This window comes from Alosa pseudoharengus, unplaced genomic scaffold (genome assembly GCF_046254945.1).
Source record: "Alosa pseudoharengus isolate Yale_2024_CS ecotype anadromous, Long Island Sound unplaced genomic scaffold, YU_APseudo_1.1 YU_APseudo_1.1_scf_23, whole genome shotgun sequence".
Classification (NCBI taxonomy): domain Eukaryota; kingdom Metazoa; phylum Chordata; class Actinopteri; order Clupeiformes; family Clupeidae; genus Alosa; species Alosa pseudoharengus.
This window is the reverse complement of record NW_027468685.1, coordinates 28,256,131-28,270,960: the sequence shown is the minus strand read 5'-3', so window position 1 is coordinate 28,270,960 and position 14,830 is coordinate 28,256,131. Positions and strand designations below refer to the sequence as shown.

General features: G+C 44.3%; 1 protein-coding gene across 1 annotated transcript in view; it reads right to left on the bottom strand.

Annotated features, from left to right (window-relative positions):
• Nucleotides 1-14,830, bottom strand: part of ptprua (protein tyrosine phosphatase receptor type Ua) — a 200,781-nt gene that overhangs the window by 8,931 nt on the left and 177,020 nt on the right. Inside the window, exons 22-27 of the mRNA XM_076301037.1 lie at nt 12,309-12,406; nt 9,575-9,691; nt 9,114-9,268; nt 8,524-8,659; nt 7,099-7,248; nt 3,711-4,025 (exon numbers count right to left, since the gene is read on the bottom strand). Coding sequence (XP_076157152.1) covers nt 3,711-4,025; nt 7,099-7,248; nt 8,524-8,659; nt 9,114-9,268; nt 9,575-9,691; nt 12,309-12,406 — 971 coding nt within the window. The remainder of the gene's footprint in view (nt 1-3,710; nt 4,026-7,098; nt 7,249-8,523; nt 8,660-9,113; nt 9,269-9,574; nt 9,692-12,308; nt 12,407-14,830) is intronic.

Genomic DNA, 14,830 nt, shown 5'->3' with positions numbered 1-14,830 from the left:
TTGCAGTCAGCGCATATTGGAATTTTCCCTCCACAGGTACATGCCTGTAAATTAGGGAATTCGATTGCGCCCACGGGGGCGGTTCAGCGAAAAGACGGGGCATGTTCCGGCGCAAACGTTCACTGTTGATATTTTGCAGTTTCAGAAAACAATTCCGCCACAGACCAGGAACTCCCTGGTCTAAAGTCTGTGGCGAAAATGCAGATGCTATTTTAAGGGGGCATGCATGACCACAGGCCTGCATGAATGAATGCGTTGCACACCAATCTACAGACACCCCCGTGCACAGACGGAAACATTCAAAGCCTTGATAATATTTGTCCATTTCCCGGTTTTGTTCGTGCATTGGTGACCTAAATATTTAGTAGCCTATAAAGTACAACATCTACATGCAATATCTTTACAACAACGCCTAATTACGACCTATTAATCTGGACAACTTTATAGGCTACAGCCCTATAAAGGCTAAAGTTACTTTTAGTTTTGTTCCAATTTACCGTTGTGTAAGGTTTTAAGCACCATAATTTTGCCTACCTTGTTGTAGCCCATCTGAAATAACTCCAAGCTTTGCTATGTTCCCTCCATCCTTTCGTTATTTTCAAAAACGTTTTATATCCATGATGGCCTTGAAGTCTTGAGTTAGTGAATTAGCTTAAATCAGCTTTTCATGTGCTGTTAACCAGCAACAGATAGTACAAGAAAGCAGCAAGTATGGTTACAATTTCTGTACAATTTCTGTAGTTGCTGCATCCATTCATTGTTATTCTCTCTCCTGCTCAAATAAATGTTGTGCGTGAATTAAGTTGATGATAATGTGTTTACAAACTCTGCTTTACAGAAAATATTGTAAATAGTCTACTGTCACGCAGTTAATGGGATACTGTGCAGAGTTGAAAGTTAGGTCAACTTAAACGAAGCCCTTGCTTGGCCGCCTGTGCTGCACAACGCACACTTAGCTCCTCTCATCTATACAATGTAGTTCCCATTTCTGTAAACCATACATAATTTCAAAGAAAAATATTACCACTCGAGGGAAATCAGTGTGGTGTCCATGTGAAAAAATAGGCATAAATCTAGCGTACACATTTTCACGAATCACTGATGTGTTGATGACATAAATTAGGAAATGTTAGAGGACTTAAGGAGACGTGATGTTGAACTGCATGCCAATGCCATTTAACCCAAATGCCCCAGCGGCAACACGGGAGAAAAGAGATTAACTGATGGAAGATATGCATTGTCTATAGAGAGGTAATGTTAGATTACATTGTACATTGCAAATATATCACCATGCATTCATAACCTCGTGATTCAGTGAGAATGATCCCAAAACATCGGAAAGTATGTCTTTGTGACAATTCTGTATTACATTTTGTCAAGATGAAAAATCAATAGCTAACTGTTCCCAACTGAACAGTGATTATAGCGCTGTGAAAGCTCCTGGCTGCGCCTGGCAAATACGCCACCATAATAGCAATCAGCTATGGAACAAGCGTGCCTGTTGTTAAAGGGAATGTGAGATGACGCTCTGATTGGTTTATTGCACGTTACGCCCAAACCACACCCATGATTAATGTAGCTACTTCAGACCACCCCATTTTAGATTTGCGTCGGGCGCAACAGTCAATATCCCGCCGGTAAAATAGCATCAGCGCCCAAGATCCGCCCACAAAGTCACTTGCGTTTTGCGCGAAGACACTTCCGTTTCAGACCATTAAAATAGGGCCCTTGGTGTGAAAGGGCCTTTAGGATGGATAGTCAGGAAGGGAAATGTGCGTAGGGTTATGGGAAGGAGAGTGAATGGAGATGGTGAATAAATGAGATAATGTGAATGAGGGATTGAGTGATGGATGAATGAATGAATTATTGAAAGAATGAATGCATGAATGAATGGATTAACTAATGAATGAATGACACAGAAAGGGGGTTGGTGAAATGTTGAGGTAATCTGAGGGAATGAATGAGAAAGTGAGAGAGTTAATGGCAGAGAGAGAGAGAGAGAGAGAGAGAGAGAGAGAGAGTGAGAGAAATTGTGGCAAATGCGATAATGCCCTGTCAGTCTGATGGAAGGGTATTAACAGTATGACATGAGGCAGAAGGAGAGATACATATTTATACACACACATGCACACACAGAGGGAGAGATAAATATTCATACACACATACACATACTTTCACTCACACACACGCACACACAAACACACACACAGACACAGACACACACACACACACACACACACACACACACACACACACACAGACACACACAGACACACACACACACACACACACACACACACACACACACACACACACACACACACAGAGGGACAGTGAGTGGAGATGGCGGGAGAGACACACACACAGACAGGCAGCCAGTGGAGATGAGATGTCAGCAGTGCTAATCTACTGCAGCAGACAGAGTATGGATGGAATGAGAAAGAGAAAGAGAGAGAGAGACGAAGGGAGAGAGTGACACAGGGAGGCTTAGGAAGCTGATGAGAGAGAGAGAGAGAGAGAGAGAGAGAGACGAAGGGAGAGAGTGACACAGGGAGGCTTAGGAAGCTGATGAGAGAGAGAGAGAGAGAGAGAGAGAGAGACGAAGAGAGAGAGTGACACAGGGAGGCTTAGGAAGCTGATGAGAGAGAGAGGAGAGAAGTATGGAGGGAGGTGACACGCCAAGTCAACAAGCAGAGAGCTGAGGTGGAGAGAAGAAGGGAATAAGAAGAGAAAGACAGGAGAAGGCAAGAGGGGATGGAGAGAGACAGAAGGGGACAGGGAGGGAGAGAGGGAGAAGAGAACAGGAAAGTGTAGACAAAGTCATGTGCACACAAGTTATGCATGTGTGTGTGCTTGTGTGTGTGTGTGTGTGTGCTTGTGAGAAAATCGACCTTGCATCTGTTATTTATTCTGCTGCTGTTGGCTGGTTGCTATGTACGCTCATCAATACGTCAGCGACACGCCTCCTTATGCAGACAGGACTCGATCCCCATTCCGCGCCTATAGACATGAACTACGACAAACTATCTTGCTCCGCCATATACAATCTTTGGCAGTGGTGGACTCACAGAGGTCAAGCCCCTCCTCCTTCTCTCTCCACCCATACAATGTGGAAATGCCCCATCACCATTCTACCACCACCACCACCATCACCACTACCACCGCCTCCATCGACACCAGAAGGGCTGCCACTGACGCTAGTTTATGGACACAGCAGACCTGACAGCCACAGATAGCAGCTCTGGGCAATAGGGAGGTCGGTGTGGACTGGCTGCAGGTTGCTATATATAACCTAGGCCTCAATCAGGTCAAGATAGAATGACAAAAATATAATGGAATGGTTAAGCTGGTGGGGGGTAGAGAAAAGCCACAAAGGTCCACCATGTGCCTGCAAAGATAAACACAGCATACACACACACACACACACACACACACACACTGTCTTACATACACCCACACACATCCATACTCATAGACACCCCCACAACAAACACACAGACTCACACACAGACACAGACACACACACACACACACACACCCACACACACACTCACACACAAACAAAGACCCACAGACAAGCACACACATACACACACACGCACACACACACAAACAAAGTTGCACAGACACGCACACACGCACACACACACACACAGACTCTTACACACACACACACACACACACACACACACAGACCCACACACACTCACCCATGCGGAGTTGGACTGGTTGAGGAGGTTAAGCATGACCACGGAGGTGCAGGCGTAGTCGTAGACCAGCCTCCAGAAGTCAGCGGTGGTGGTGGGCAGCGGGTGCGGCGTCACCACGAAGGCGGCCGGCCGCAGGAAACTGTCGGTCAGCGCCGCGTTGATGTAGTTGTTGCCCTCGCCCTCAGTGGTCACCAGGAAGGCCAGCGCGCGGTCCGGAGGCAGCACGTCCATGCTGCGGTTCTTCTCACGGTTGCGCGGCAACAGAGAGATGCTGCACTCCTCCACATCCAGGTGAGGGGTCACAGAGTTCAGAGTCTGAGCCAGAGGGAAGGATACAGAGAGAAAGAGAGAGAGAGAGATAAATTAAAGAGTTGGTGGGTTATTGACCAGGAGAGAGAGAAAATACAGGGTGGAACAGTCTAGTCGAGTCAGATTTATAGATATCAAATATTTAGAAACAGTTGTACCACAAGGTTTTACAGTCAAGGTTCAATCAATTTGCAATAAAACAGAGAATAAAATTAAATAAAATAAAATAGAATAATATAATAAAAATAGAATAAAATAATACAATAAGAGATTAAAGAGATAAAGAAAAACTTAAACATATGGAATACTGTATGACATATAAATAATGAAAGTGCAAGCCTAAAAGAGTGATAAAGAGAGGGTAGGAAAGAGAAAGAAAAGAGTGAGAAAAAACAACGTGAGGGAAAAGTGAGAGAGAAATACCAAGTTGGAGAGAGAGAAAGAGAAGAGGGCAAAGAGAAGGGGACAGTGAGAGAGAGAGAGAGAGAGAGAGAGAGAGAGAGAGAGAGAGAGAGAGAGAGAGAGAGCACAAGGTTAAAGGGCTTATGTGCACGGAAAAGTGAAAAGCTAGAGTGAAGAAGAGGGGAGTGAGTGAAGGACAAAAGGAACAGACAAGAAGGCGAGAGAGAGAGGGATAAAGAAAGAGAGGGGGGTTAGAGGGAGGGAGGGAGGGAGGGAGAGAGAGTGAGATAAGACGCCAAAGGGCAAGAATCCTCTGAACCAGCAAAAAAACATCCCCCTAGCCTCAAATGAAAAGGGCGAAAGAAAAGCAACAGCTATTTATTCAACAGCCTCCAATTTCACCCCAAGCCATGGTAAAACTGGGTTATCACCCCAAGCCATGGTAACATTGGGTTTTCACCCCAAGCCATGGTAACATTGTTTTTTCCCCACACAGAAACACATTTAGCATCACTCTGAAAAACTGCGAGAGAGTGTTCATGGTGAGGGGGAAGACTTTCTCCGATGACCTCTGATAAATGGCGGACCTTAAACTGAGCTTCTCAGTGAAAATGGTCAGAGAATGATCAGATTAGATACACATACGTCCTCCTGTGCCAGTTCCCAGTCAGACCCCACTGTACAAATGAGGCTTTCCAATTATGTCAAGATTGTCCTCAAGATTACGCCCCCGCTTTGCGATAGCTCCGTAATCTACCCAATCCAGCCATGACCAAGTGGAATTAGGTAGGTAGTGATCATACGAGGTCATTAAGTATGGCTTGCCAGAAGCAAAGGGGAGAAAGTTAACTGGACCCAGAGGATGCACCTCATTAAGATAGCATTAGCAGGAGCGATGGGCACTGACTTTCATTACAGAAACCTGCCCAATGCCTGACATTAACACCACCACTCTTGCGGCAGGATGTTGGCCAATATCTGTGAGGAGCATAGAATGCTGTTCCTTGACTAACTTTATGTGACATCACATTTTTTGAATTAGTATGTGGTGGGCATTTATTTTAGTACTTTTTATGCGTTGAAGAGAATTTCCAGCACTATTCAAAACTGATCCTTGTTGGCCAAGGCAGTAGGCGACTTTTGTGGGGAAATAAATGTTCACCTTCGAAAGGCAAATTGCTGAGAGAAACCGCTGATGGTCAGCGATGCTTGAGAGGAAGCCTCCTCTTGTCAAGCTGTCCTTTTAAATAACTCAAGGCCTCCTGTTAGGATTCCAATTGGGAGCTCTCACATCCAGCACCCCCCCCCCCCCCCACCTCCATCCTTCACTAGCACCACCACTGCAAAAACTGGCCTTTAAGAGACTTTCAACTGCTGTTTCTAAAAACAATTCCCCCTTCCATCAAAAGGGAAGAGCACTCGGGAGTCGGAACAAAATTGATTTGAAACGTCCTCAATGTAACCCGGTGTTGCATTGCTACGCCACTCTCAGCTCTAAGAGTCCTGCACACAGGGACTATCTTTTACCTTCAAGCCAAAACAGCATGTCTGGACTCAGAAGGAACTCATCCTCCCTTGAGTGTGCTTTGTGAATAAATGAGCATGTCTCCTGAACTAGAATGTAAAGTCTATATCAGGGATGATATTGGCTGCTATTTTACGGCTAAAGGATGCTATAGCATGTGCTAAGTGAATATATGCACTGTCAATGAACGTTGATTAGGGTGTGAAACAACTGGCAGTAAAGTGACATGAACAATATGTGCATAGCTATAATATTCTGGAAAACACAATAAGCATGACAAAACAAGAAATGTGTATGGTCAGGCTTTTTATTACTGTGAACTTACCACCACACCATGGCATTACACTAAGTAAAAGCACACCTTCAGTTTTTACACCCATGCTTTTTTGTGTTCAAGGGCCTCATTATATAGCCTGGTTCTCTATGTAGTGTCAGGCCTTTGCTCTCTGCTGATGGGGCTAGCTGTCTATCCTCTCTGTCTTTTGTTCCTCTGATCTCTGCATTTAGAGGGAATTAGACTGTGTGCTCTCTATTACCTATGGGCCTCTGCTCTGCTGAGGATAGCTGTAGTGTGGCACTCTGTCTTTAGCTTCTGCTCTGTGAGTGTGGAGGTGTGTTGGTTAGCGTGTGGTGCTCCCTTGGTAGTTGTAGTGTGCAACCCTCCTTAGCTTTTAGCCCTCTGATCTTAGCATATTGAGGGCATTACACAGTGTGCTCGCTATCATATTCAGATGCTCTGTTTGAGGAGAAGAGTGGTACTCTCTCTTTAGCTTTTGGCCTTCTTCTTCCTCTCTCTCTCTATCTCTCTCTGTGGAGGTTAACATATGCTAGTTTTAGCGTGGTACTCTGTTTTTGGTCCTCTGTATGGATGTGTGTATCTTAGTTAGCATATGCTAACTGTAGGCACCCTCTTTAGCTTTTGGCCCTCTGCTATCTCTTTCTCTCTCTCTCTGTGGAGGTGAGTTAGTTAGCATATGCTAGCTGTAGGCACCCTCTTTAGCTTTTGGCCCTTTGCTCTCTCTCTCTTTCTCTCTCTCTCTCTCTGTGGAGGTGTTGTTAGTTAACATATGCTAGCTGCTAGTGAGGTAACAGCTGTTAGCTGTTTGCCCTCTGTTCTCTGTGTGTTGAGAGATGTTAGCATGTGGTTCTCACCTGGTACTCCTCGCGCAGCTGGGACGTGTTGCTCTGCGTGTCCACCCGCAGCATGTCCTTGTAGGTGAGGGCAAACTCACTGACCGGGATGGCCGTCTCCCCACACAGGCACGCCTCCAGAATGGCCTCATGGATGAACACATACTGCTCCTGTGGAACAGACAGACAGACAGACAGACACACACACACACACACACACACACACACACACACACACACACACACACACACACACAAGCAGGAGGCCATCAAATCATATTCATGTTTACACAGTTATCAGCCACTACCACCAGTAAGCAGAACAGTAAAGCATAAATATTATCATACTGCGTGGGCACTGAAGACTGATTTCATCGCTTTAGCAGGTGGCATTACTCTTGATAAGAGGAAAGAGACAGATATATTGAATGATGAGAGGTGCTAGGCTACTGATGACTGACAAACTGCCAGACATTAATATTTAAACACAGAGAGTGCTGTTATCCCACAAGAGTTGGAAGTGTGGCTTGAACACAAGTAAACAATAATCCTCCAGTACTAATGACTAGAGTCACAGTTATTGTGAAAGCACTGAAAATCTTTGAATTGTAATAAAAAGTAAAAATGCAAATGCTGTCATATCCCCTGATGTGTGGTTGTGATATCTATACATCGTATTATTAACAGACAACTGTGTCTGCATGGATATTAGCATCTCTGTGTCACACACACACACACACACACACACACACACACACACACACACACACACACAACTGATATAAAAAGCAGTCCCTCTACCTCAACTGCTGTCAGCTGTCAGATTTGTTTCTTATTCGATAAATAAATATAAAATATGAAACATTTCATATAAGTCCCCACACAAAATCCAGCAAGAGCAAATGCACATTGAAATGTAAAAGAGAAATTAGCAAAGGGGTTGAAAGGTGCCGCTATCACTTGAGCCCTCGTAGGCTATCGGCTGGTGATAATCCTTCAAGGCACCTCTGTCACTAAGCAATATGAAGCATACGCTGATATTTCAAACACACGCTCAGTCTCCCCCTCCCTTGGCCCCTGTGAGACAGTCAGAATGACGTCCTCAAAGACTATGTGCTCACGTCCCTGTGTCTGCCACTGGCAAGGGAGAATGACGAGCACTGCTGAGCACAAAGAATGTGAGAGAATGAGAGAACATTCTTGACAATGATGAGGTTCCATGAAGTGTTTGTCTCGTAAAAGCAAAGAAGACCTTTATTGTCATGTCTCTGTTTCTCTCTTTCTTCATCTCTCTCTTTCTCTCTCTCTTTCTCTCTCTCATTACAATGCAAAGACCTTCTGACTCAAGTGCCTCTTCAATTCTCAGCCTTGTCATCATTTCTCATTGTCCCACCTCTCTCTCTCTCTCTCTCTCTCTCTGGCCCACTCATTCTCCATCTATCTTACCTCTGTCTGGATCATGTTGATCCGTCGGGAGCAGAGGGTCTTCACACAGTTGTAGATGTCCACTACCCCTTCACACTCCGCCATGTCCAGCATCACATCCAGCACTATGTAGCAGCCTGTCCGTCCAGCCCCCATACTGACACAGCAATAGAGTGAAAAGGTCAAATATGAGCCAATGATGTACATTAACGTCATGACCTGCATCTGACAGTAAGCTTATGTACTGTACAGTATTCAACAACCTTCAGAAAGGTAACATGTCAAAGGTCAAATAAGTGAGTGACAGGTTTTTAGGTCAGTATTTTAAACATAAATAACTCAGGCAGTGGAAGAAGTAACAGTGAGGACCCATACCCAATTGAAAAACAAAACCAGAGCCCCCTTCTAAGGCAATTTCAGCAGAATTCAACAGATCAAAATAACAGATCAGAATGATGTATTTTTTAAATGATACCAACTCATGCCACACTTCTTCATGGCTTGGAGGTATTTTTGCCATAAGCCTTTTTTCAACATGGAGCCAGTCAATGCCTGATACACATATACAGGTGTGTGTGTGTGGGGGGGGGGGGGGGGAGTGTGAGGCTTACCTGCAGTGCACCACCACTGGGCCTGCGTCGGGTGGAGTGGAGGCCTTCACGCGCCGCAAGAAAGCCAGCAGGCCAGTGGCATGATAGGGCACGCCGTGCTCGGGCCACGACGTAAAGTGGAACTGGCACACCTCATGCTTGGCAGGGTATCCTCGCTGTGACGACAAAAATACAAATAGAAGGCGGTGGGGTGAGTCACCATGAGTAGGTTAGGAAATGGATTGTGTCCTTATGTGTGAAAATGTCTCCTCATGTGGAAAGGCTTCGGATTTCTCCTTTAACAGACAAGTCATTTGAAAATGTCTTTGGTTTAACAGCCCATCACCAATAAATTTGATGAGCTCATTTGTGACAGATGTAGCGATATATAAAAGGACAAGTGCCTGACAATTAAACACCGTAACAATGGTGACAGAGTGTGACAGAAGTGACGGAGTGACAGGGTTGACAGGCTCTCTCACCCGCTCCATGGCGAAGGTGCGAACAGTGTACTCCGCAAGTGTCTCCGTCTTCAGCAGGGTGATCTTGATGTCCCCGTACAGCTCACTGTCATCTGGCCAGTACTTACAGCACTTCATCTGTGTGTGTGAGACACAACGCATAATCAAAAGACACAGAGGGAAGTTAAATACACACACACACACACAACTTACAGTAAGTGGTCACAGCAGCTTTAGACTTTTAACACTCGAGAGGCAACTCAGGGACAAGTGTTTGTACTAGGGATGCACGATATATTTCGGCGGCCGATATATTATTGGCTGATAAGTGAAAAAATGAAAATATTATTATCGGTCCGATAACAGAATTCTGGCCGATAATTTGCGCCGATATTTTTTAAAGTCCTTATTTAGGCCTACGTAAGGTCCGTCTGGCTACACTGAGCTACTTGAGCTTGGTTGGCTATACTTTTTCCTCAATATAATGTCAGCGGTGTGAATGTATTTCACCACTCTAACAAAATCTGTGGATATGCATTCATTTGGGAATCTGTGCATCTCAAAATCCTCTCGTGAATGATCCGCCATTTAACCTTACCAGACCGGAGCTCAGCCCTATCTAGAGCCGTCTTGTGCTGATGTGTTTGCACTTTACCACGCTGGTCGGGGAAACATATAAACAAACTCGTTATTGGGACGAGTACTGTACATAAGTAGGCCTAGTTCTAAGTTGTGCTTTAGTATTATATTTGCATTACTTTAGCTTGGGTTTTGTATTATTACCTAGAAATATGCTAACCATTCCTGCTTCAGTTCCAGACAGGTCATCATAATAAGGTATTAAAACCTTCCGGGATAACCCCTTTCATTTCTGCTGCAGCAGGTTGTGTGCAACAGAGTAGACGGACATAAGATACAGTCTGAGGAGTTGCAGCTTTATTCAGTTACCCGCTGTTGAAACTAAACCCAGTTTCCCTCACAAACTCTGATTTGGTCGCTATACTGTAGCTTATTCCCAGCTGAGCCGTTTATGAGTGTTTAGTCCTAAATGAAAACGATTCATACTCTCTAGCCACTCACAATTCACTGACGTCAGGTTCACTGACACAGGAGCCACGCATACAGTACTGTAGGCAGGGGCGGACCTGCCATTAGGCATGGTCAGGCAATTGCCTGGGGCCTCGGTCACCAGGGGACCTCGTCATCCCCGTATCGTATTTCGTTTAAAAAAAAAAAAAAGATCACCGCATCCAAACAATATATTCTAATCCATAATAAAGATTGAAAAAATATTTTGCCTCATGATTGCTCATAAACTCATCATAAAATCAAATGACTGCAGGTCCGCTTTCTGTCATAGCAGCAACTAGCTATGAACGAGGTCTTTGGTGAGGTGTGGAGTTGAGCGATTGACAGCAGCCATGAAATGTTTCCAGAGTGGAATTGATAAAAGAAAAAGCGAGGAGGAAGAATTTAGAAAGAAATTGCCTAAATTAACCAACTTCTTCCAGTCGAAGAATTCTTCCACGGAAGAAAGTAATTCGGATAGCTCTTGTACTACATATTCTTCTACTGATGATGATGATGATGATTATGATGTTGATCTAAGTGAAACCAGTAAGTGAGTAGCCCTAACACAATACCTAGCACTAGGCTTCAGTTATCAGTAACGACCCTGCGTTATGGCCAGACACCGTAAGAGATGCAGAGCGAGTTGAAATCGTTAAAAAAAGGCCCTGTGCAAATTAAGAACTTTGAATTCCCCAAAAATGCAGATAAACCACCCTGAAGATTCACGGTTGAACATTATTACATGACCATGAAAAATGGAGAAAAAAACAGAACAGAAAATGGCTAGTTTATTCGGTCAGGGGGGCTGGGAGGGGCCTCGGGATCTTTTGCCTTGGGCCTCAAAGTGTCCAGGTCCGCCCCTGACTGTAGGGCTAGGCTACTGTTATGTTGACTGCTGTACTATTGAGGACTATTATGAGTTCTGTCCATCATTTGGTGGTAGGTAAAATTACTGCAATAAAATTATGCTTATTAAATGCTTTCCCCAAATCACTTTTCACAATTTTTTTTCAAGAGTAATATTATCGGTTATCGTATCGGTATCGGCCACAACAAACCAATAACTATCGGTTATCGTTATCGGCCCTAAAATTCCATATCGGTGCATCTCAAGTTTGTACCTCTAGGATTAGACTGACATTGGTGGTCAGACAGAAGATGTTAACTGCGCTGCATATTCACACACTTTTGCTGGACATTTTGGTGGACTTTTGCTTTGGCCTTCAATTCTGTGCAACTGATAAAGAATTCATGATGCAAAGTTCAGGATGGACACAACAGACATTTCTGACAGAAACCACGGCGATGCACACTTTTCAATATCATTGCTGAAATCTGCGATCGATTTGGCCAGTTCAAGGAGACAAGGTTCATCTAATATTTAGGTCTATAGAGTATATGCCTCTTTGATTAAATGTGTTGCCTCAAAATACCCTGTCTTGCAGTTCAGCGTTGAAAGTCTAACGGAGACTTCCCTACAAGACGTCAGCAAAACTTAACACCTCATAATTCTTGATAATGGCCGGGAGGTAATATATCTTGAGCTTCATTAATGGTTAATTATCTCTGTCCTAAATTATTCACTCGCCACATGGGACCCAGACTCTGGAGCTGAGAGGCCAGGCGGTCAGACGGGCTGCCCAGGGAGAGAGGCAGGAGCTGGGGCAGAGAAGGAGCCACTTACCCTCCCGACCTCCACCAGCTTGGTGATCATGACGATGCTGAAGCAGTTCTCCTGCCAAACCATCCTCCAGAAGTCATAGATCATGTCCTGCTTAGGGCCTGTGTGGAGAGGAGAGCAGCGGAGAGAAGAGAGGGATGACAGAGATAAAAAGGAGAAAATGAAATAGGGGAGGAAAGGGGGGGTGATAGGTGACAAGAGGAGAAGGGGATGACAGAGAGAACAAAAGAGAGGAAGAGAGAAAATAAAAGGGGAGGAAAGGGGGGATAGGACAGACAAGAAGAAAAGAAAAGGAGGAGAGGAGAGAAAAGGAGAAGAGAGAAAGGAGATATAGGATGGAGGACAGTTAGGGAAAGGATGAGGAGTGGAGAGAGAGAAGGAGAGAGTGGAAGAAAGAGGGAGCAGTGCCTTGGTAAGTCATTCTGCGTCAGCAACTCTAGGCATTTAAGCTAGCTTGCAACGGAATTACTGCTTTTGCAAACTGCAGGGCTTTCTACTCAATGACGACAGGCTGCAGGGAAAGCTTTTGTCATGCGCACACACATGAACACACATCAGAAATAGTCACAAATCACCAGAACATGTAACACACAAGCACTCTCTCTCTCACACACACACAAACACACACACACGCAGGACCCCCCCCCCCCCCCCCACACACACACACACACACACACAAGGCCCTTTCACACTGGCAAAATCGCCGCGATTTTATGTACCAGAATCGCGGAACGACTGTCCCTTTCACATAGACCGAGGCGGAACGGCGGGACAAAGTGTCTCGCCAAATTTACTACCAAGCCCCTTAGACATTTTGCCGAGTTTTTTCGTTCCGCCACCAGTGTGAATGGGTCAAGGCGGAAAGGGGAATCTTGGCGGGCATTTCAATGCTATTTCCAGCCCACCACAGGAGATTGCAAATATCTAACTGATCAAAAGCAGCAATCGAAGAGACAGCACATTATGTCAATCTATAAATTTACAAAGTCTTCAGTCATTCAATGCCTGCTAGAGTTGACTGTAGCTTGGAATGCAATCAGTTGCCATAATAGGCTAAAATCCAGCGATAAAACAAAGCATGAACTCATGAGCGTCTGTCTGCCCTATATGTATATCCTCTGACTGTAATGCTTATCTAGGCGATATTTGTAACACTTATTTTGTATTTGGCCTGTTATAAAATCATGTAGACTTATTGAACAATTGAAACACATTAGGAACCGCAAAGTTGGAGACATGCATAAAGACATTGCTGCAAATTTAAAACCGGATTACTCTGGAATGGCTAACTGTGCAGGGGAATGCTTTACACCTTTATGTTCGGTAAGGTCTGCTGTTTATTCTGATATATGGTTTGTCATGTGTTGAGGGAAAGTTCGCGTAGTATTCCACCAAGATGAATGGGTAGGGAGACGGGTGCAACAAAATATGATTAAATTAAAGTTACTTTTCTCGCGAACCGTTTACCACAACTAACCACTAACATTGTTTAAAGGCTGAGAAAACGCTCTTTCGTGTGATACATGTGATGTCTGTGATGAATAGGCTACTTCGCTAGTAGTTCAGCAAATTTGGGTGGGGCAGAATACCTTTACAGAGCAGCAGCTCTGGCCATATCGGCTCTGGCTCACATGATGTACTGCTTTAAATGCATTATCGCTTCACTAGTCACTACCCAACACACGAACAAGAAAGAAAAAAGAAACCAATGTGCTTATGTCGCGATTTCCGATAGGCCCAGGCCTAGAGAAAAGACAGCTATGGTAACCTACTGTAACAATTAGGGTTTGCTTTGCCTACACTGCTGTTGTCCCAAACTTTGAGACGATCCATACTCGCATTAACTGAATCTTATCAACCCGAACTGCGATGTTGAGTGACAGGATGCAATGCCTAATAATCTCACTGCCTTCGGCATAACTGCTAACAGTGCGCCCTGGGCCTACTGTTAAACACCTGAAAAATATTAAGCTGCTGTTTTATTTTCATGATGAGCACTAGGCCTACGCTTGAATGATTTATGACTGAATGGAACGTTGCGTTTTTAAAGAACTGCTTATCACGTCGTGTGACAAAGTTTACACTAATCATCATCTATCCTTATGTTGAGATGTCCATTCTCTTTGCCCTAGGCTATCATTTGTGCGCGAAGCATGTTTCAATTAAGACAGTACACAAGCTATTTTTATTAGGGATGTCCGATATTGGCTTTTTTGCCGATATCCAATATGCCGATATTGTCCAACTCTCAAATTTCGATTCCGATATCAGCCGATACCGATGTCGATATGTGGGTTATTTTTCCTCAAAACTAATTTAGGTAACATCACATATCTCCTGTTATGGAATTAACACAACATGCTTAATGTTATTGTGATGCCCCACTGGATGCATTCTTGAATGCAACAAGGCTTTCTAAATGTTAACATTGTCTGTGCAAAATAAGATAAATACTTCAACTTAATTTAGGGAAAAAGTGCCATGTTTATTTTTTTTTTTTATTGTCTCAAACAACAGTTTGGATT